This window comes from Kalmanozyma brasiliensis, assembly GCF_000497045.1.
Source record: "Kalmanozyma brasiliensis GHG001 unplaced genomic scaffold PSEUBRA_SCAF17, whole genome shotgun sequence".
Taxonomy (NCBI): Eukaryota; Fungi; Basidiomycota; class Ustilaginomycetes; order Ustilaginales; genus Kalmanozyma; species Kalmanozyma brasiliensis.
Genome location: NW_015961956.1, coordinates 267,916 through 288,472, shown reverse-complemented (window position 1 = coordinate 288,472; position 20,557 = coordinate 267,916). Strand labels below are relative to the sequence as shown.

The following is a 20,557-nucleotide window of genomic DNA, read 5'->3' as shown; positions in this document are numbered from 1 at the left end:
TTCGGACCGCGGCGAGGTAGCTCGCTTGTGTTGATGCCCCCAACCAAGGTGTCGCGGTTCGAAAAATGGACTCGGCATCTGTGCGGGGTGCGCGGGGAAGCGTACGATCGGCACGCTCTGGCAAGGCGTGGACCGCGACCAACCTTAGATCGGTCCGCCACCCCCAGCTGATGTGCCAGCGTGACTGCTATCAAGTCAAGTGGCATGGGTCACAACGGGTCTCGGATGAAGCACGCCGTTGGGCCGGAGATGAGACTAGGCAAGTTCAGTGGCACATGTGGGATGCCGGGAGCGTAAAAAGTGATCTAGTGTATGCAACTATGAGGTGGGATTTGCCTACCCCACATCCTGCAGTGTGTGACATGAGACACGGTGGATTAGCGCCGCGAGAGTCGCCATGTGCCTCGGTGAGGCCGGTGGTACACCTTCTCGCCACATGGGTGTAGCGGGCCCCCTCCCTCATGCTCCTTACCCCTATGAAAGTAGCTCTCCCTCTCCTGACGCCCAAGTCCTTATAATGATCCCATCTGTCTCCTCACCTCGTGCCCATGACCCCGCAAAGCATCAACCGCCTCCTCTCTGATCGCCATGCATCTCCACCGCGTGCATCTCTGGCTCGCGGCCCTCCTCCCACTCCTCTCCCTCCTCCTCACCACCGTCTCTGCCCTCCCCAACACCCTCTCCGCACGCACTCCCGCCCCCTCCCGTCCAGCCCCACGTCGTCGCGTCACCGTCCGCCACTACACCCTCACCATCACCTCCACCACCCTCTGGCAGCAATGCGACCCATTCGGACCCACCACTGTGATCAACTCGACCTTTCCTGGTCCCCAGCTCCGCGCTCGCGTGGGGGAAATCCTTCAGGTCCGCGTCATTAACAACCTCCCAACGAGCGCGTATGACGGGGGGAATTTGACGATGCACTTCCACGGCCTGGCGATGCACATGCACCCCGTGATGGATGGGACGACTATGATCAGCCAATGGCCGATTACGCCGGGAAATTTCTTCGACTATCGAATCCCGCTCACTGCCGAAGACAAGGGGACGTACTTCTACCACTCCCACGTAGGCGTCCAAGCGATGAGTGCGTATGGTGCGCTCGTGGTTGAGGATCCGGAAGATCGCGATGTGTGGGACCCCTCTCAGGCAACGAGCATGTCGCAAAACGACCCGAAGAGTGTCGAGTACATTCACGTGGATGGCACTGCTGGTTTGGCGAGAGAGGCTAAGAGTGGAAGGAGCAGCCCGTACAAGTGGGATGCCGATCGCGTGCTCGCGGTTGGCGACTGGTTCAGCTACTCCTCGACGAGTCTCGTCCAAAAGCAGCTCGGCGGCGACCCTTTCGTCTGGCCAGGCTCCGCATCCAAGCTGCTGCTCAACGGAAAATCCACCCCACCCGCAAGCCCGGCGGGGTGCAACCAGACCAAGGCGACCATTACGGGAGTGGCGTGCACCGCCGCACCCCCCAACTGCGCCGCGACAGCTCAGGAATATCCAACCATCCAGATGGATTATGAAAAGACGTACAGGTTGCGCAGCATCGGTGCGACCGCACTCATGTACGTCTCCCTTGGCATCCTCACCCCCACCACCACGCCGTACGCTAGCGCAAACGCAACCAGCACCACGCCTTCCTCGGCGGTTTCGCTCGAAAAGCTCTCGCTGATCGAAGCGGACGGCTCCTACCTCGACGCACTCGATGTGGATCGGTTCGAGCTCGCTGCGGGTCAACGCTACAGTGTGCTGTTCCGCTCTCGCTCCCGCAAGCAGGTAGAGAGAGATAACGTGGGAGGAGTCTACTGGATGCGAGCCGAATCCCGCTGGCGTGCGGGACCGAGTATGTGGATCAAGATCGTCTATCCTTCCGCGACGCCCTCCACCATCTCTGCCGCGACGCCACCCGTGAAGCTCTTCGACGGTCAAAAGGACCTCTCCCTCTTGCCAGCCGAGACCTTTGGGTGGGTAGGGTCCGCCATGGCGCCCCTGTCGAAACGTGGCGGACCGGAGTGGTGGTACGCCTCCCCCATGCCAAGAGACGACCAGGTGACGCGCACCGTGGTGATCGACACTCAACAGGTTCGTTTCTTGCCTAGCACCAAGGGGATCAAGTGGGATCAGAATGGACAGCCGTTCAACGAGAACCAGCCTAGTGAGGTTCCTTACCTCGTCAAGACGTTCTTGGGCGATATCGCTTTCCCCAACGCTAGCCAATTTGCGTCGGCCATGTATAATCAGGCGAACTATACATACAACCCCTCCACCACGGCACCTCGCGTCGCCGGCGCCGGTCCATCGGTGGACCTCATCTCGAGCGCGGCTGGCGAGGCGGACGCAGCAAACACACGCCACTGGGCGCAAGGCTACAGTGGCGAATTGAACATGTACTTTGCCCGCGCGGGAGAGGTGATCGACATCGTACTCGTCAACAAACCTTCCTTGCTCAGCAGCAGCGTCGAGATCCACCCTTGGCACATGCACTCGCACAAGCACTTTACGCGGACTGTCCAACCGGGCACATTCTCCTTCTCCCGCCTCTCCTCTCTGTATTCCAGTGGGAATGGCGGTTACGAGCGCCCGATTCAACGCGATACCTCCGTAGCATACGCCTCCCCCGGTGCGGCGTATCTGAATCAAACCCTCCCCAACCCGGCGGAGGACGACGGTGGATTCACCGTGCTCCGCTACAAAGTGGACGCCAAAAACGCAGGCGTGTTCCTACTGCATTGTCATATCACGTTCCATCTGGAAATGGGCATGGCGACAGTGTGGACCATCGCACCGGACGAGCTGGCCGATCGAAACGGGATTTACTGGCCCAAGAACGGGAGTGTCGAGGGACTCAGCAATGGCTGGAGTCAGTTTGGAAGCAGTGTCAATGCTGTTCTCTGAAGGCCAGCTTTGGGGTTCAATGTCACGAGGAAATAGAATGTCGTCGTGCGGGTGATTGGCTGGTGTGAAGGGCGAGACCGGGCCGCAGCTCCGTGGATCCGCGCTGAGTTGTTGAGCTCCGTAGAAAACCACACATGCGGACCGACAGGAAGGCTGGGTTTGAATCGTCCATTGCACCTGCGTCTTGCTAGCGCGTTACCAGATGAATCGCATCGTCGTCCCCTCCCCCCTCCCCCTATCCACTGCTTCGGGTGCCCACTCGAAGGGCTTCCGCACAAACAACGCCACGGTCCCCACATTGACCAGCGCATACGTTGCCACTTCCCCCGCCAGAGAGACCCACTTGATCCTTCCTTCTCCTCCTCTCGGCTGGCAGCTGATCCTCAGCACGATGTACGGTATCAAAAAGTACCGCGGTTCGACCAGTGGTGTCGGGATCAAGGTCGCCATTGTCGCCAACCAGAACAGCGCATTGCCCAACGCTCCCTGGTTCGTACTGAGCGCGGTGCTCCACGCGACCAGCGCGAGAGAGTACAGCGGTACCATGGCGTATCTGGGCTGAATGTGAACCCCTGCAAAAGGGTAGGTGCGACGAAAGAGCCGCCAGATGTAAAACGTGTAGTGTCGGTTGTCGGCGAGCAGGAACGGGTGGTCGATGGTGAAGCGGTCGACTGCGATGTAGAACGCCGCTAATGATGCTGCAAGGGTGATGAGTCCTGTTGCTGAGCCGAGAGTTGCCTTCAGCAGCACCCCAGCTGCAGACGAAACAGACCCTATGAGGGCTGACAGTGTCGCATTCGATCGAGCTCGCGCCTGCGCGGGTATGAGCGAGAAGAGCAGCGGAAAGACCCCGAACCCAGTTGCGAAGGCCAAAAAGTATCCCATCTGGGGCAGGTGTATCCCTGCCTGGTGGTTCGACTTGTCGCCTAGTACAATGCTCCCGTTCCACCGGATGAATGCTGCGCAGCCGACGAGCATGGGTACCATCGGTGCTGCCATGATCATCGTCGACCTCCACAACTGCCACCTCTTTCTACCAAACGCGGCTGTCAACAAACTTGACAGCTCAGCTACAAGCCCCGGCCCCTTCATCGGTATTCGTGCAAGTAGTGCTTGTGCAGCGCAAAAGCCGACCCAGACGATGTTTGTCTGTCTCACCATCACCGCCAGCAACGAGATCGCAGCGATGAGCGTGCTGGTGAGAAACCGCGGCGAGGCGGCGAGGTCGTTGTACAGCGTCCAACACGCCAGCGTTAGCCAGACAGAGGCGATGTCGGTGTAGTACAGGAAGCCGAAGAACCATAGTGGGGGAAGGAAGCAGATTGTGCTTGCGAGAGCCATCGTGTAGGGCGTCGCTTCTTTTCTCTTCGGCTTCTGAGGCAGCGGTGATGGGGATGGGGTGGGGGGTGCAGTGCGTGTGACGGGTATGGTGGACGGGTCGATGTCCGGTAGGCTGTCCTGCGATGCATCAGGGGTGGGTGGAGTTTCGGATGCTGCTTTCGCCTGAAGATCTTTAATGAGGGCGCGGGGGACTGCTGGCGTCTTCCTGGATGGCGGGCTGCGTTGTTGCACGTGTCGAGCTGCGTTCGGGCGCCCAGCTTTGCCGCCTATCCTCTCGTCGTTCTGGCGCAGGGTCCTAGCCACCAGCACAGGCATCGTCAGCAGCAGCACCAGATTTGTGCTCCTCAGCCATGCTACATCTCCACACTCCCAGCCTGGCAACACTTTGGCTAGCGCTAATGAGATGGCATACAGCCCGGGGGGAGTCGTGAGCTTCGGATCGTACTCCACGCTCCGTAATCGTTGCCAGACACTAGCTGTGATTTTATCGGGAGAAAGTAGCGCTGAGCAGAGTCGCTGTGCCTGTGGAATGTGAAAGATCTCGTCGATGTACGGCACTGGCTGGTTGCGCGAGATGAGCGTCGAGGTGAGGACGGTGACTGAGATGAAGAGCAGCGTTGGGATGTGCTGTGCTAGGGGTATCGGGCTCACTCTTGCGGTGGCGGCCATGATGTCAGGGAAGAGTAAGACTCGCTGCCTCTGCTTTCACACCTTCCTCCCCTTAGGAAGCAGTGTGATGGACGAGAGGCGTGGTGATGGTAGTCGAGTGACGAGGACGAGGTGGTTTGTGCGCGAAAAGTGACAGGTATTGCTCCGCGGATAACCCGAAGCCAGCTGACAAGAGAAGCTCGGAAAGCGGATTTCCACCCACGTTTTCTTCGAGATTTCATGCTTAGGCGAAGGATTCCCACTGACGTCGTACAACCCTGACCGGTCAGCTCGACACTTCCTTCCTCACCACCAGCGACCACACCCACCTCAGCTCCTCTACCAGCACGACCAGTCTAGCTGCGGAAGCCAGACCGAGGAACTCGACGGGCCGCCAGGATGTTCACATCCTTCTTCGCCCCGCAGTGGGGTGGAGCCCTCCTCACCTCCACCTTGGCCTCGGATTCACGATCAATACCGACACTACCGCACCTATCAGCGGATCCACCACCAAACCCCTCGGCACCTCTCCTCAAACCGCCGCCGTCGCCGCCCGCAGAATCGGGTGCGTCGATCAAAGGTTTTGTCGGCGGCACCGTTTCCGGTCTCACCAAGCTTCTCGTTGGTCATCCGTTCGACACGATCAAGGTGCGCATGCAATGCTCACCCCTGGGCACGTACACCGGACCTCTCGATTGCTTCCTTCAGCTTGCACGGCGGGAATCCGTACTTGGGCTGTACAAGGGTGCGACACCGCCGGCGTTCGGGTGGGCGCTGACGGACAGCGTGTTGTTGGGCAGCCTGCATAACTACCGCCGCTTCTTTGCGCGGCTGACCAACCCGAACTATGGCGAGGAGGACAGTGTTAAGGGGCTGCCAGTGAAGTACCATGCGTTGGCAGGCCTTATGGCTGGGTGGACGAACAGCTTTGTCACCACCCCCGTCGAGCTCGTCAAGGCCAAGTTGCAGATGCAGACCCAACGCGTGTCGTTGCACCTCCCCGGCCAGCCAGCCGCAGAGATCGTCAAGAAGGAATTCAGTGGTCCCGTCGATTGCATCCGCCAGATCGTCGCTCAACGCGGTGTGCTCGGCCTATGGCATGCACTACCCGCAACATTACTCTTTCGCAGCTCGTTCGCAGCCATGTTCGGCAGCTACGAGTACTTTCAATGCCAACTCAGCTCCTGGAAGGGAACAAGCTGGGAACTCTCACCCGGAGCAATCACGTTCATCTCCGGCGGACTCGGCGCAGAAGTCTTTTGGCTAACAGCCTTTCCGGCTGACGTGATCAAGAACCGCATGATGGCGGACAACATCAGGGAGCCCAAGTACAAGGATATCAAAAGCGCCTGGTTGTCAGCGTGGAATGCCAGAGGAAAGGACACGGTCTGGTGGAGAAAGGTCAGAGGAGTGTATACGGGCTTTTTGCCGTGCCTGTTGAGGGCGTTTCCGACCAACGCGGCCGCGCTGTTTGCGTTCGAGACCGCAATGCGCTTCATGGGCGCTGAAAAGGTTTGAAGAGGGAGTAACTTTGTATTTGTATCGACCCAGCATCACCACTTACGCAGCAGAAGCAATAGATCAGCATGCCACATCTCTTGGATACAGGCGTACACTCAAGACGTCGGTCGAGTTGGGCAAGTGGTGTTCGCGCTCATTGCGCGACACCGATAGATTGGTGCATCTAAGCAAAAGCATAGGGTGGTATCTAAATCTCATCCTCCCCTTCATCGTCATCGTCGTCCTCCAGAGCAGCCTTCCACCGCTTGCGCCTAACATCCTGGCCGACCATCATATCCTCGCTGTCGCCCCTTCCCAACTTTCCCTTTGCCCTGCCTCTCTTCCCGCTTGCTGCTCCATCCCCATTCGCCGCCTCCAAGAACTCCCTCACCAGACTCCTATCCACCGTCTGAATGTAGTACTTTCCGCCACCATCCGCCCAACTCACGCACCCGCTCGTATACAGCCTCTCCGTGACCCTCAAGATCGCCAGTGGACTGCTCAGCGTGCGCTGCGTCAACCTGAAGTCCGGCGGAACGAACGGCTTCAACGATACGATCTGTGCTCCGTCCGGCAGATCCAAAAACAGCAACGAGAGGTTCTCGTTGGTCTTAGGCAGAAACGCGTAGTTGTTGACCAGCACCACATCGGCGCGTTTCAGCACGTCCCTCACGCCTGTATGTTCGCCAAAGTCGCCCGCCCACGCTTCGACGGCTTCGCCACCGCGCAGACCCCACGCTGCCCAGCGCGACTGTGCCTCCGTGATCTGCTGCGACGCAAGCGACGCGGGAACGGGCATCATTTCGCATCCGTACGCCTCGGCGCCCGTTTGAAGACTCGTCTGGATCAACAGGTTGCCCACTCCGGAACCGAGGTCTACAAAGACCTTTCCAGGTCCGAGAGACGTCAGCTGCGCAATCTCGGACATGAACCGAGGCAGGAGTTCGCCATAGACGTTGTCGGAGAACGCTTGGTAGCGACCCAACTCTTCGACGCGCGGACCGACGATTCGTGCGTACACTTGGTCTTGGATCAGACGCCAGATGCCTTCTGGTACACCGGTGGTGGTGCCCAGCGCAGCGATGTTGGTGGAGAGCGCGCCGGTGGAGCGGAGAGCGACGAGAGCGGCGTTGAAGCGCGAGAGGGTGCGCATGAAGAGCGGACCGTCACGGCGATTGCGTGCCTTGGTGAAGGAGCGCAGGATCGAGTCGGGATCGGCGGGCGAGGCCGGATTCGAGGAAAGGTCCGATGCGAGAGAGGACTCGGTTGGTGCGGGAGAGTCGAGTCGAAGGAGCGCGTTGTTAATGAGGACGGTCTTGGCGACGGAGCTGCCACCGGTGGAGGCGGAGACGCTGCCGTTGTGCGAGGTGGGAGACTCGGGAGCCGTCTGAGAAATGCCGTTGGTGTGCGGATCTGGCGTCTTTGACCCGGCCTCTTCTGAAGAGAGACCGCCGACGAGCTCATCCCGACGCTCAGCTTTGGAGCCCTGCCCATCAAGCAAATCGGCCGACTTAGCGCGTGTGCCGTTGATGCCGTTTGTCTCGGCCAGTGCAGCGACTGTGTTGGAAGATACGCTTGTGGCGCCAGCTCCGTTGCTGGCGCTGGGCAGGATCATGCCGGCGTTGTTGGAGACCTGGAGGCTGTCAAGCGAGCCAAAAGCTTCGCGCTGTTCATCGGTGAGGTAGTGAGTGACGATGGTGCGGACGGTGGCGAGAAGCTCGAACAGCGGGTCATATTCGTCGGTATCCTTGGGGACCAGCAGCAGAAACTCCTCGGAAGCATTGGCACCAGGATACTCGAGAGTAGCACGCGGTGCATCGCCGAGGCCGTTGAAGTAGGGCCCGTAGCTCTTGATATTGGAAGTGACAATGTCGGCCGATGAGATGGGCGTGCCAAGTTTGTCATTTGTGGAGGCTGCTGCGTCTGCATCGGAGGGCGCGGATTGGGACGCCAGAATGTCTCGCGGAACAGTGTAGTTGGGCAGCACGCCTTCTCTGCCAACCTTCTGATAGCTGTCGGAGGTCGGGTGTGGGTCTACGCTGGCCCGCTTCGACCCTCTCGGAGTGGAAGGGGCGGTGCTTCCATTTCGAGATGACTGACCATAGCCTCCAAAGTCGTCATCGTCATCGTCCGAGTCGAGGACCTTCTTGCGCGGTTTCTTTGGTTTAGGCTTGGATGCTGGTGCAGATGCCCTTTTCAAGCTCGAGCTGGAGCTCTTGGATTTGGAGGAGGACTTGACTGGTGCTCTCAATTGAGCCTCGAGACTGGTCTCGATCGACTTTTGTTGTTGGGCAGCGAGCCTCTCTTCGATGATACGACGACGCTTCTCCTCCGGAAGTGCATTCTTGGAGCGGCCAGAGAGGGCAGCGATGGGATCACGAGGCTGTGTGGTCGGAGGAGGGGCGACCTTCTTCTTGACGGTGGTGACGACTGTGACGGGCGGTGGTGGGGCCAACTTTGTCTTTTTGAGTGGAGGCTGGGCGGCAGCAGCAGACGACGAGGTGGAGGCGGAGGAGGTGCCTACACCGTTGGATGTGGACGCCGGCTGCTTGTTGGTGGCTGGCGGTTTGCCGCCGAAGAAATTGATCATGATGACGAGGCGAGTTCCCTGGCAGTGGGAGGGGTTTTGGGTGCGGCTTTTCTAGAGTTGGGTATGCATTTGACGAGCGAGCCAGCGAGAGAGGCTATGAGGAGTGTCGAGGCTGTTGCTCTGAGACTTGCCGGGAACGGAATGGGGTCGAAGGTTAAGCAGCGTGGAGGTAGCAATACAAAGTCGTGAAGGTGAGGTATTCCGAGCAGAGGAGCCGATTCGAAACCAGTTTCGATCTATAAGGTAGGTGGAGGCTTCGGGTGTTGTTAATGATACAAGAGCGGAGAGGGGCGAATGAGATGATGGTAGTGTGAGTTGTCGTGGCTGTTGATCGACCAAGGTTGGGTATGCACAAATCTGCATCTTGACAGTCCAACACTGCCTATGCAGTTGTCGCTGCCATTGTGCAAGAGGGCAAATCAGGGTCAGACGACTGCATTTCTTCCTTTTCCGTTCAAGCTCAGCCGGAAGCAGCGCGGGAAAGGGTCAGACCTGGCCTCTCGTGCGAGTGAGTCAGAGCCTATTTTCAGGGCCACATTCGGAGCCTCGTTATCAGCCCCGCACCGCCGCGCTCTTGAGACAGACCAAGACTGCTGCCATTGACAGCGCTCCTCGGCTCGTTGTTCCTACTGACTGCATAACTAACGGTCAGAAGCTTATCTTGCAGTCGGAGGTCACGTCTCGTCTGCACAGACAGCTCGCTGCTGCTGGCTTGCGACGATCATGCTAAGCAACTCAGGCACACTTGGCGTTTCGCCTTGTTCCAAACAAAGTGTGAATTCCGAGTCTAATTTCGCGACACTGGCACTGCGACCGTGCACGCTGCTGCAGCTTTAAGACGTCACATCCAAATTCGCTGCAACGCAACGCTCACCGTCGATCCTCCCCAGCTTCGCTTCTTCCTTCCACATCACCCGCTGGCTTTCAGAGCATCTCTATCGACTATACCGCTGTCAACACCGCTATATCACCCTCGCTCCACTCAGGACAACAAAGACCGCTTCAACCAGCAGATCGACCACCCCAACCTCCACATCCCAACATGGCCTCGTCAAATCCCCAGACGGTGCCGTGCGCTTACAAAACAGGCCGCACGCTAGGTCAAGGCACCTACGCCGTCGTCAAGGAAGCGGTGCACATCAAGACGGGCCAGTACTACGCCTGCAAGGTCATCTCGAAAAAGCTCATGGAGGGACGCGAGCACATGGTTCGCAATGAGATCTCGGCGCTCAAGCGCGTCTCCCAAGGTCATCGCTCCATCGTCACGCTCGTCGACTACTTCGAGACCATGAACAACCTCTACCTCGTCACGGACCTGTGTGTGGGTGGGGAGCTGTTCGATCGCATCTGCGAGCGGGGGAACTACTACGAGAAGGATGCGGCCCACATTGTTCGTACCATCACCGAGGCGGTGGTGTACCTGCACAACCAGGGGATTGTACATCGCGATTTGAAGCCCGAAAACCTCTTGTTCCGGGATAAGACCGAGGAGAGTGACCTATTGATTGCCGACTTTGGCCTATCGCGCGTGGTCGACGACGAAAAGATCACGGTCCTTTCCACAACCTGTGGTACACCAGGATACATGGCACCGGAGATCTTCAAAAAGACGGGGCACGGCAAACCCGTCGACATGTGGGCCATCGGTGTTATCACCTACTTCCTCCTCTGCGGTTATACACCGTTCGATCGCGATACGACCATGGAGGAGATGCAAGCCATCATCAATGCCGACTACCGTTTCGAACCGAGCATGTACTGGCAGGACGTATCGGATGCTGCCAAGGATTTCATCAACAAGCTCCTCACCACCGACCCAGCCAAGAGGTTGACGGCGAAACAGGCCCTCGAGCACGAATGGCTGCTGAATGCCGCCCCCACCCAGAACGGCGCCAAACCTGCACCGTCCGCGGAACAAAAGGATCTCCTGCCAGACATCAAGTCTGCCTTCAACGCAAAGCGGACGTTCCGAAAGGCAGTCAACGGCATTCGACTCATCAACAGACTCAGAACCAACGAACACGTCCCCAACAAGGAGGAGATCGAAAAGTTACGACAAACCATCAAGGACGCCGAAGACGAAAGCGCCAATTTGGATCAGGTCTACCCACCCTCTGCCGAGAACCAATAGTTTGTCCCGATCTCTTCGTCGCAATGCAGCTTTACATACCCGTCCCGTTTTCACATACCATCCGGTCCTCACAACACCGATTGAGAGAATGAATAGTCCATTGATCAGGAGAATGCAGAATGGTGCTGATGTATGCGTGCGATTCGTAATTGTTCATCTAATACCCCCATCTGCTCCTCAACCCTTCCAACCACCGTCCATACAACAAGTCCGCGATCGGGCTTCTGCTCTCCTCCTCCTTTGGCGTAGCTTTCAACTTGGCCATCTGCTCCCCCGTCAACCTCTGCCGGAAGGTAGTCGACAGGTTCTCCCTCGCCTGCGCATTGTCGTTCATGCTCAGCAGCAAGTCCACAATCGTCGAGTAGGCCAACTGGCTGTTGAGCGTCGAGAGATCGGTGAAGCCACGGGAGATCATGTTGATCGCCTCTGTGGTGGCTGCATCGAGGGGTTGGGCCTTAGCACGATCGAGAACGGGCAGGATGACGTCGCGGACGAGGTTTTCGCCTGCACTCGCGTGCGCCTTGCCCGTGCTGCTGGTGGAAGCAAGGGCCGAACGCGAGTGTCGCAGCTGTCGATCTCCAGGAGTCGTTCTGTCGAGGCCGTTGGGCGCAGAGCCACTGCGCAAGCTCCCAATAAATGCCTCGCTCGCCTGAGCAGAACCGCCCACATCAAGCCGTCGCACAGGTCGAAGCGTCTCGTGCCCATTGGCCACATCACCGGGCTTGAGGATCGTACCGTTGATGTCGTGGCGCTCGTTGAAGCTGCTTCGTCGCGCACGGGTTTCCGTGGAGCGAGCAGAGGAGGTTGCAGAGTTGTTGCGACTGTGACTGGGAGAGGCTTTGCCATCGCGAGCGCAGCGGATGTGAAGTGTGGCGGTGGAACCGGCTTGGGCTTGGGCCATGATGGCCGCCGCTGTGGCGCCGTCAACGCTGCTCTCGGCGAGACCACTGACGGAGGGAGGTGCGAGGTGGGAGGAGGACGATGTGGCGCCTGCGTTTCGTCCAATGCCACTGGCGACGTAGCGGTCGGGAGCATCTGACGTCTGCATCCCGCGGAAGGTGGCGGCGAGCGCGTCGACGTGAATCGAGTTGCGATTCTTTTCGGCTGGTGTCGAGGGCTCGGACGCGTTCGACGTGGCTGGTGTGCTGGAAGATCGGCTCAGAGCATCGCTACTGGTGTAGGCCTCGGTCGAAAGGTCCGAGACGTCGTCCTGATCGCCTCCGGTGGCAGCGTAGTTGGCCCGAAGGGTGCCGTTGCGTCGCGGGGTGTGCATCGCACTGTCCACCGCCTCCATGAGCTGTCCTGCGGGACGGCCTCCGCGTACCGTATCGTAGCCGGCACGCTCCTCGTTCGTTGCAGGTGGACCGCGACCAGGCTTGGCCCACACGTCGAGAGCGTCGCCCAACTCGTCGTCGTCTCCGTCCGGATCGTCGTAGCCTGACATGCGGGAGCGCATCGTGTCAAACTGCCACTCGCTCATGATGCTGCTGCCGCCAATGGTGGAGATGGAGGCATCGACGCCGCGCAGGTGGTCGCGAACGATGGCTCCGCCCCTTGTAGCGCCCCGTGACTTGTACTCCTGGTGCTTCTCGATGAGCTCGGTGAGGAGGACGGTCTTCTTGGCGTACTTGATGAAGCGATGCGAGAGGAGCTCCTTGGTGGAAGGACGGTGCTTGGGGTCCTTGATGAGGCAGAGGTCAACAAAGTCCTTGAAGGCCGAGGAGAAGTTGCCCTCGAGTGTCGGGCTCTTGGCTTTGGGAATGAGGAAGAGGACGCGCATGGGATGATACTCGGCAAGCGGTGGCTCACCCTTGGCCATCTCGATGGCGGTGATGCCTAGCGACCAGATGTCTGCCTTGTAGTCGTAGCCCGCTTGGCGAATCACCTCGGGCGCCATCCAGAACGGTGTGCCGACAAATGTGTTGCGTCTGGACTTGTTATTGGAAAGCTGAGCGGCAACGCCGAAATCGGCCAGCTTGACCCTACCGCTTGCGGACAGCAACACGTTGGCGGCCTTGATGTCACGATGGATCTTGCCCTCGTTATGAAGATACTCGAGACCGAGGAGGAGCTCGCGACAGATGATAGCAATGTGAGCTTCGGAGAAGGGACCAGCCTTGAGCAGGTCAAGACAGGACCCACCTGCGAGGAACTCCATGATGATCCACAGCTTGTAGCCTTTGACGAAACTGCCATAGTAGCGTGTCACCCATTCGCTGTCGCATTGAGCCAGATGTGCGATCTCCTGCTGAATCTCGCTGATGTCATCGTCCGAGTCTTCGAGGTCGACCTGCTTGATGGCTACAATCTGACGAGACTCCTTGTGCATGGCCTTGTAGACGATGCCGAAGGAGCCGGCGCCGATCTTCTCGAGGAGCTCATACTGTTCTGAGAGCTCTTTGCCGGACGCACTTGATTTGTTTGGTGATCGGTTGAGCTTGCTTGGACCGGCTATTGGTGTTGATGCTGATGACCTTGATGAACTGGGGGAGGATGGTGGAAGTGGGGATGCGGAGCTTGTGCGGGTAGGTGTGACTGGTGCTGGGCTAGCGTCGCGCATGGGTTTGCGTCCACCGAGCAATGGTGATCTTGATGGTAGTGGCAGATTGGGCATGGTGATGCGTGCCGAGAGACTTGCTCTCGAGGGAAGCTCGATCTAGAAGGAAGGGAAGGAGGAAAGAAGACCGATCGAGTTGGCGTGATTGAGTGCTAAAGCATCAGAGTTTGAATCCAATCTGCGCGGCTCTGACCGAGTCGGATCAGCCGAGAGGCTGTGTGTGATGCGTCAAAGTGATGACTGTGACGCAAGCTAACGTGTCGGATCGTGCCGCAGAGTGTGATTTGTAAGCGCAGCGCGGCTGAGTCGTGAATGAGATCGTTGGTGGGATCAGAGCGGCCGGACGTAGATGCGCGTTGTTATGTGTCTTGGTCGAGTGACGATTCTCGAAGATGATGGAAGCAAGGATGCTTGGAACGAGCCAATGATGGTGCGATGATCGAGACGATAGATGAAGATGCCAAGATGATGAAGATGCAGAGCGAAGCAAGGCGTCGTTATGGTGGGCCGTTATTGGCGTCGAGGAACAATGTTATGAGGGCGGCGCAGCGATGATGGTCGGAGGGTCACGAGTCAGGAGAAGAGTTTCGGTACGATCGAGTCAAATGAACAAGCCCAGCGTGATGAGATGAGGGAGAGAAAGATCTAGAAGAGGGAGAGAGGGGTGGGAATGAGGGGTTTGGCTATGACGGAGGCGTTACCGGCAAAGAGGCCAACCAGGGTTCGTTGGTTTCGTATTGTTGGTGGCTATGTCAACGCAACGCACGATGAGCGGCTTCAGAAGCAAGCGAAAGAGCTGCCATCTAAGCGCCTCAGCCGAGCAAGAGGCGCAGATGTTGCGTGTGCGGCTTGCAGCTGCAACAGCAGACAGACACGCAAGCCCGACGAGGAGCGAGTTGAAATTAGGTTCAGGCAGCGAAAGGTGGTGCTTGCCTGTCAGTCGACCAATTGGCGCGATGAGGGCCCATAGCCGGGCAGCCGCTCTGCCGCTGCTGACCCCCTCTTGCCTGCACTTGGCCTCGCCTCGAATGCAGTCACGGCGTGTTTTCCTCCCTGCAGCAGCCAACAGCCCGAGACCAAACGCTGCACAGCTGCAGCCCATCCGTAAAACTTGAATATTCTCGCAGAGGGGGAAAAGGGGCTCAGAAAGACACGCTGTGGAGGATCGTCGTGCTGCATTCTGCTGCATTTTCGAATTCGACCTCCTATTTTGATTTACGGGTCTTCTTCTCGATTTGGCAGAGACTTGCCATGGCTTGGATCTAGAATTTCAGAATAAAAATTCGCCTGACCATCAAAACAAGAAGAGGCACGGCGAGAGAGCGGGGCCAGAAAAACATCGATTTTTTCCGTATTTTGGCCGAAAAAGAGGCACATCGTCTGAGCAAGTTCTCGTGATGCTCTCCATGCAAAGTCCCTTTATGCTTGCGTTTAGCTCACTTCTACCACACAGCCTGTGGTTTCAGATGTGCCTGCAGCAGTCGAACCAACAGCCACGCTCGATCAAGTCATGGTCGCGGCGGGACAGGTATTCTGTGCATGGCCAAACGGGTTGACGGATGAGTGACGAGCGGCTCAGGGGCCGTCTGATCTTGGTTCGGATCCGCTGCAGAGGCGTGTTGTCTGCGAGCCAAAGGATGAGAACAAAGGGGCTGGACTGGACTCTGCTCTTCTTAACTGCTGTGTGCAGTCCGTGGTTAATTAGCGCTTCGCCTCCTGGCTTTCCGGCTCCTTCTGTGCTTCAACTTCAGGGGCATCGAAGTTGACGATTGGAATAGCTTACACCGCTCGCCTCGTCAATCACCGCCGCCGCGATGGGAGAGGGTCCGACATATTTGTCACCGACCCGCTCCTGACCTTCATCTTACTCGAGCATCGAGGAGTCTTGACATGCTTGATCCGATCAATGCGGATTCATGTCGACCGTTGGTGAAAGGCGCCTACACCTGTGGACTACTCCTGAGCGATTCAAAGGTCAAGCGAAGCATGTGGACGCATGATCTCAGGAGCAGTCGGCAGGAATAGGCCCAAGCCACGAGCCTAGACGCATATTTCTTTGCCGATGGCGTTCAGTCAAACACCTTCGCCAAATGGTAAGGCGATGCCGTGCGGACTCCGCAAAGACCATCTCATGGGTTGCCCGTAGAACAGGAGCGTTCGAAGCCCGCTTCTTTCTCCTCTGCATGCGATCCCTTTCCCGGGGATACGCACAGCCGTCGAAAGCAGGAGCGTGGCCGCGAGAGATGTCAAGCGGCTTCTGTCTCGAAGCTAGCCGCCTGGAGGGAAAGATGATGAGACAATGACTCTGCACCCGGCGAATCGGTCCCGTGTTTGACGTACAGTATACGAGAAGAGCCTGCACTTTGTGCACTGGCCTACAGTCGACTCTTCTTGCTTTGCGGTAAAACTCAAGTCTCAGGCACCAACTCGTTCGCCGAGGGAACAACCATTCCAGGAGTTGTTCCGCCATTCTGACCGCAAAAGCAAACGCTGGGGAGCCTCTGACGCAGAACTATTGTGCTAAATCTGTGAGCTCATTGGTACCGAGCTGCAAGGCACAGCCCGAAGAGAATACTGGCAGCAGGTAAGTGAGACTCTGAGGCCAAGGTCGAAAGGACACCGCGTCAGGAGGTTCTTGCATGTCAAATGGTGGGGCGAGGAATACCAATCGGCGTCACGACTCGGGTCTATCTGATGAGCAGCTGTTGCACTGACGCCACGACAATGCCATCGACTCCACCTCGATCGCTCGAACTCACCGGGCTGATGGGATCGAAGGGCAACCACGACTATGATCATTCATGCTCTCACGATCCCCGAACGACGTCGTCGTCGTCATCGACAGCACAGCCCGCATCCAAGCGCACGTCAAGTTTGACAGGCGTGTTTTGTTGTCTGACACAAGCTCGCTTAGCTTGACCTCTATGTTTGACGTGGGCCATCGGTGCCCCTGAGCTAAATTTCGCTTGCCGTTTCACCCATGCACTCGACCCCTAAATTGATTTCGAGCCTCGTTATTGTTCTCCTAGCCGCCCCTGCCATCGCAGCCCCTGATCTTCCGATGCAGGAGCCAGTAGGATCGGATCTGGTTGTCCGTCGTATCCGCAGATTTGGTGTCCGTCGGGATCTTGTAAGGCAAGTTGTCAAACCGCGATGGGCGGTCCAGATGCGCATCAGAGCGACGATGCTGATAGTGGGTTTTCCAGGTCGGTGCCTGCTTTGCAAGCACGCGGCTGAGCACTTCAATTGTCTATAGTCAGTAGGTATCTTTGCCTTTTGCGAGCTTCTTGAGTTAAACCTTGAACCTTTCTGAGCCATCTTCGGTGTCAGAGGGCGATCTGTCCTCGACTTCTATCCTCGGTCCCGATGTTAGCAAATGCCGTCCAATAAACGGGGCGGACCGTCAAATGCGCCAAGTGCCTTAAGTTGTCGTTTTGTGTCAACGGACAAGCACGATCGAGACCGGCCAATGGGTCTCGCAAGTCTTCCGTTCCCTTGGAAGCGCCTGTCGGAGCTGGAAGTGATCGACGTCTTGGCATCTCGTCATACCTCGCGGCTTTTGGAAATAATGCTGCTGCACCGCATTGAGTTCCGCCATATTGATAAGCGCCACCAACTCCAACAAGTGGCGCGTCCGCAAGCTCAGCAGAGGCCGGATAGGCCTTTGTCCGGCTGTGATCCCCACACTCGTCGTCCAATCCACTCGCTCCGTTCCGCATAGGATGGAAGCGACATGGCAGCGGGTCGGTCAACCATGCTCCTTGAAGGGAAACGTGCATGCGTCTGAGCCCCGGAAGCAATTTCGTCGCGGCTGAAGATGAGACGCCGAGCTGATTCCTGTTCCACACCTCCCTGACACTTGAACGAGGCCTCTGCCAAAGCGGAGGGGGTTTAGGGTTCATGTTCAGTCTCAATGGTGCCAATGTTGCGGCTCGGAAGCTGGCTCCAAGTGTTCCGGTCCGCTTCTTCCGTTCCGACTCAAATGTCGACCGTGGTTGGTACCTTTGAGATCGTCTGCGCACGATCTCGTCGCCTAGCTAGTCGGTCTCAGCCTGTGCTCGGACCGCACCATAATAATCGCACAAGGAACAGTGAATTCGTCGACTAGACACCATTTGCAGCTTGTGATAGATCCCTGCCTCATCGTACCTTGGTTTTTTCTTCCGACCTTCTTTTCTGCTCCCTTTTTTCGAGTTATGATTTTTTTGCGGTGCAGCAAATTGGACCCTGAACCTGTCTTCGAAAGCATCACTGCAGGCCCGAGCGTCGACAGCTACCTTTCTCATCACTTCATCCGCAGCAGTTGCAGTGCTCGTTCAACTAGCCGCTGCATCCTTCTGCTCAGCCAGTCACCTGTCATGGCCAACCGAAGACACAGATAGTCACAGCTGGATGCCAACATGCCGGCGGCAACGCGTCCGACGCGCAAGAGAGCGAAGCCAAACCCGCCACCTTCACCATCCGCAGACTCGATCGTCACGCCCACCCCGCCTCCTTACGCTCACGACGATGACGACGATGCCGACTTCGATCCAAAAACCACGTCTCCTCCTCCACACACGCCTGTTTCAGGCCCGTCCAAGCCGACTCGGGCGCCACGCAGCGCTCCGCGCAAATCTCGCGCGCTCGACGATGACCCTCCTCGCCTTAGCAAAGGCAAAGCCCGCGCAACAGACGAAGACGATTCGTTCTGGGGCAAGTCCTCGGATCTCGAGCTCTTCACCCGTACCGGACCGCTTTCGGCACTCGACCGTATCGGTATGAAGACGACCAAGTCGAGGTCCCTCCGGCCTTTGTGGTTGCAGGGTGTCTACCAGCCGCCGTTTTTCGGCATCCCCACAGCGGAGATCACGCACGAGGTGGTCGATGAAGACGAGGGTCAGCCTGAAGGACTGGAGGCTGCGCCGTGGCCGAAGGATGGGTTGACACGGACGTGGTTGAGTGAAGGAGCGTATGATCGGTGCAAGGTGCAGCTGATCAAGTGGTGGTGTTCCCAAGTGGGGTGGGTTCCGCACGAGGGAGTGTACGATCGGGCTTGGTGGCCTGGCAAAGCGTGGGGCTGGGCGGAGAATGTGCGTCGAACAGAGTGGGCGAGGGGTGCAAGACAGGGCGACGGGACGACTGCGCAAGCGGGCAAACCAGGCTGGCCGTTCATTCAGCCCTGGCTCGATCCCCACTTTACGCTACTCTCCCCAGCGGAAGCCCAACCGTACCTGCACGACAACACTCCCCAACGTACCACCCTACGTCACCCGACAACAGTGATGAAGCTCACCGTCCCCGAGCTGAGCATGCGCAACCGGCTCAAGCGGAGCGTCGTACCCAACCCGCCTAAGACGCCGAAGAAAGCGCGCACCGGCGAAGACGGGGACGATGACGATGCCGCTTCGGGCGACGACGATGGAACGGCACCTCCCGAGAGCAATCAAGAGCCGATCGACCCGACTAATTCCAAGTTCGCCAATATCGCCAATCTAGGGTTTGAGGAGAAGGGACCGATCTGCGGCGACGTGCTGCACGTATCAGTCGGCCCACCGGATCAGGAAACGCCGGTGCAGATCGCGAAAGGCACCTCGAGGCGGTTGGACACCCTAGGCGTGGCGAATGATGAAGGGCACATCCTCAACGTGGGCGGTCACGTGTACGCGCTCGATTGGGTGCCTGTTCCCGTCCACCTAAACACGGGAAAAGAATACTTTGTGGTGTCAGCAGCGACGTCCACGGCGCCAGTGACGATGATCGGGGAGAAGCAGGCGGCCGCACCGGGGAGCTTGCAGATCTGGAGTGTCGCACCTGACGGGAAGGACAAGGGGAAGGCGAAGCTCGAGATGATCGTCTGCCACGAGGCGGGAGCCGCGTTCAAGCTTGCCTGGTGTCCTGCGGGGCACGACTATGCTGCTGACGAGTCGCGCAGACTGGGTATCTTGGCGGGATGTTTTGCAGATGGCTCCGTGAGCATCTTCTCCGTCCCGCACCCCGACGTTGCACGATCGCTTACGAAGGACGAACCGATCCACATCCGCCTCGAACCTATCCTCCGGCTGGAGCATCCCACGCAAGCAGCGACGAGCCTCGCCTGGGCGGGTGGGGAGCAGCTTGCCTTTGGCGGCTCTGCCGGTTGGCTGGGGGTCTACTCCCTCGGCTCCATCCTTCGCTCCCCCACCGCACCCACCGTCACCCCTGCACCATCCTACGTCGTCCGCGCGCACCGGTCGGCAATCACCGATCTAACGTTCGTCCTCCTCCCCCCGCTCACCGCCTCTGGCCAAACCCTCCCCTCTGCCCCACCTACAACCCTCTTCTCCGTCTCGCTAGACGGGTGGACCGCTCACACGGACCTCTCCCGATGCACCTCGACCTCGATCGAACGCAGTCGCACCGTGCACTACGCATGCGCCTTCTCGCCCTTTTCCGGTGGCACGCTGGTGCACGAACACGCCGACGGGTCGGTTGCGCACTACTCGCTCCGACCTGAAGAGATGTTGAGGTCGAGACAGATTTCGCATACGCCATCGAGGGTGTTGGCCCTGAGCGCATCTGCGTTTCATCCGATGCTCGCGATGGGTAGCGCTCATGGGGAGGTCAAGCTGGCCAATACGTTAAGAACCTTCAGGCGGACGCAGAGGAATCACTTGCCGGTGTATCAGCAGGTGGTGGATCGATCGACGGGAGTGTTGACGGTGAGACATCAGTTGTTGCCCGAGATCGCTAATCAGGCGGAAGGGAAGAGTTGGCATTTGGCACAGTGGCATCCGGCACTGGCGGTGACGAGCGTGAAGTGGAACCCGAACTTGGGCCGGTGTAGATTGTTGCTCTCGGGGACGGCGAGTGGGATGGTCAAGGTGGATTTTGTCAAACCGCCGTTCGAGGCGTGAGCAGGCCGCGAAACTGGGGAAGA

General features: G+C 58.3%; 7 protein-coding genes across 7 annotated transcripts; 4 read left to right on the top strand and 3 right to left on the bottom strand.

Annotated features, from left to right (window-relative positions):
* Nucleotides 1-588: 588 nt before the first annotated feature.
* PSEUBRA_002106 (Multicopper oxidase, type 1) lies at nt 589-2,892 on the top strand (the record flags this gene model as incomplete). The annotated part of the gene is made up of 1 exon (XM_016435268.1): nt 589-2,892. One exon carries the CDS (start codon nt 589-591, stop codon nt 2,890-2,892), a length of 2,304 nt encoding a protein of 767 aa, XP_016293339.1.
* A 195-nt stretch (nt 2,893-3,087) lies between these two features.
* PSEUBRA_002105 (Glucosyltransferase Alg10) lies at nt 3,088-4,902 on the bottom strand (the record flags this gene model as incomplete). Its single annotated transcript, XM_059464744.1, has 1 exon — nt 3,088-4,902. One exon carries the CDS (start codon nt 4,900-4,902, stop codon nt 3,088-3,090), a length of 1,815 nt encoding a protein of 604 aa, XP_059321235.1.
* A 378-nt stretch (nt 4,903-5,280) lies between these two features.
* PSEUBRA_002104 (Mitochondrial substrate/solute carrier) lies at nt 5,281-6,399 on the top strand (the record flags this gene model as incomplete). The annotated part of the gene is made up of 1 exon (XM_016435270.1): nt 5,281-6,399. The coding sequence occupies one exon, from the start codon at nt 5,281-5,283 to the stop codon at nt 6,397-6,399; it is 1,119 nt and encodes a 372-aa protein (XP_016293338.1).
* Nucleotides 6,400-6,589: 190 nt separating this feature from the next.
* PSEUBRA_002103 (Histone methylation DOT1) lies at nt 6,590-8,971 on the bottom strand (the record flags this gene model as incomplete). The annotated part of the gene is made up of 1 exon (XM_016435256.1): nt 6,590-8,971. One exon carries the CDS (start codon nt 8,969-8,971, stop codon nt 6,590-6,592), a length of 2,382 nt encoding a protein of 793 aa, XP_016293337.1.
* A 1,042-nt stretch (nt 8,972-10,013) lies between these two features.
* PSEUBRA_002102 (Protein kinase domain protein) lies at nt 10,014-11,102 on the top strand (the record flags this gene model as incomplete). The annotated part of the gene is made up of 1 exon (XM_016435275.1): nt 10,014-11,102. One exon carries the CDS (start codon nt 10,014-10,016, stop codon nt 11,100-11,102), a length of 1,089 nt encoding a protein of 362 aa, XP_016293336.1.
* A 157-nt stretch (nt 11,103-11,259) lies between these two features.
* Nucleotides 11,260-13,716, bottom strand: PSEUBRA_002101 (Protein kinase domain protein; the record flags this gene model as incomplete). Its single annotated transcript, XM_016435255.1, has 1 exon — nt 11,260-13,716. One exon carries the CDS (start codon nt 13,714-13,716, stop codon nt 11,260-11,262), a length of 2,457 nt encoding a protein of 818 aa, XP_016293335.1.
* A 4,343-nt stretch (nt 13,717-18,059) lies between these two features.
* Nucleotides 18,060-20,534, top strand: PSEUBRA_002100 (WD40-repeat-containing domain protein; the record flags this gene model as incomplete). Its single annotated transcript, XM_016435267.1, has 1 exon — nt 18,060-20,534. One exon carries the CDS (start codon nt 18,060-18,062, stop codon nt 20,532-20,534), a length of 2,475 nt encoding a protein of 824 aa, XP_016293334.1.
* Nucleotides 20,535-20,557: the final 23 nt, after the last annotated feature.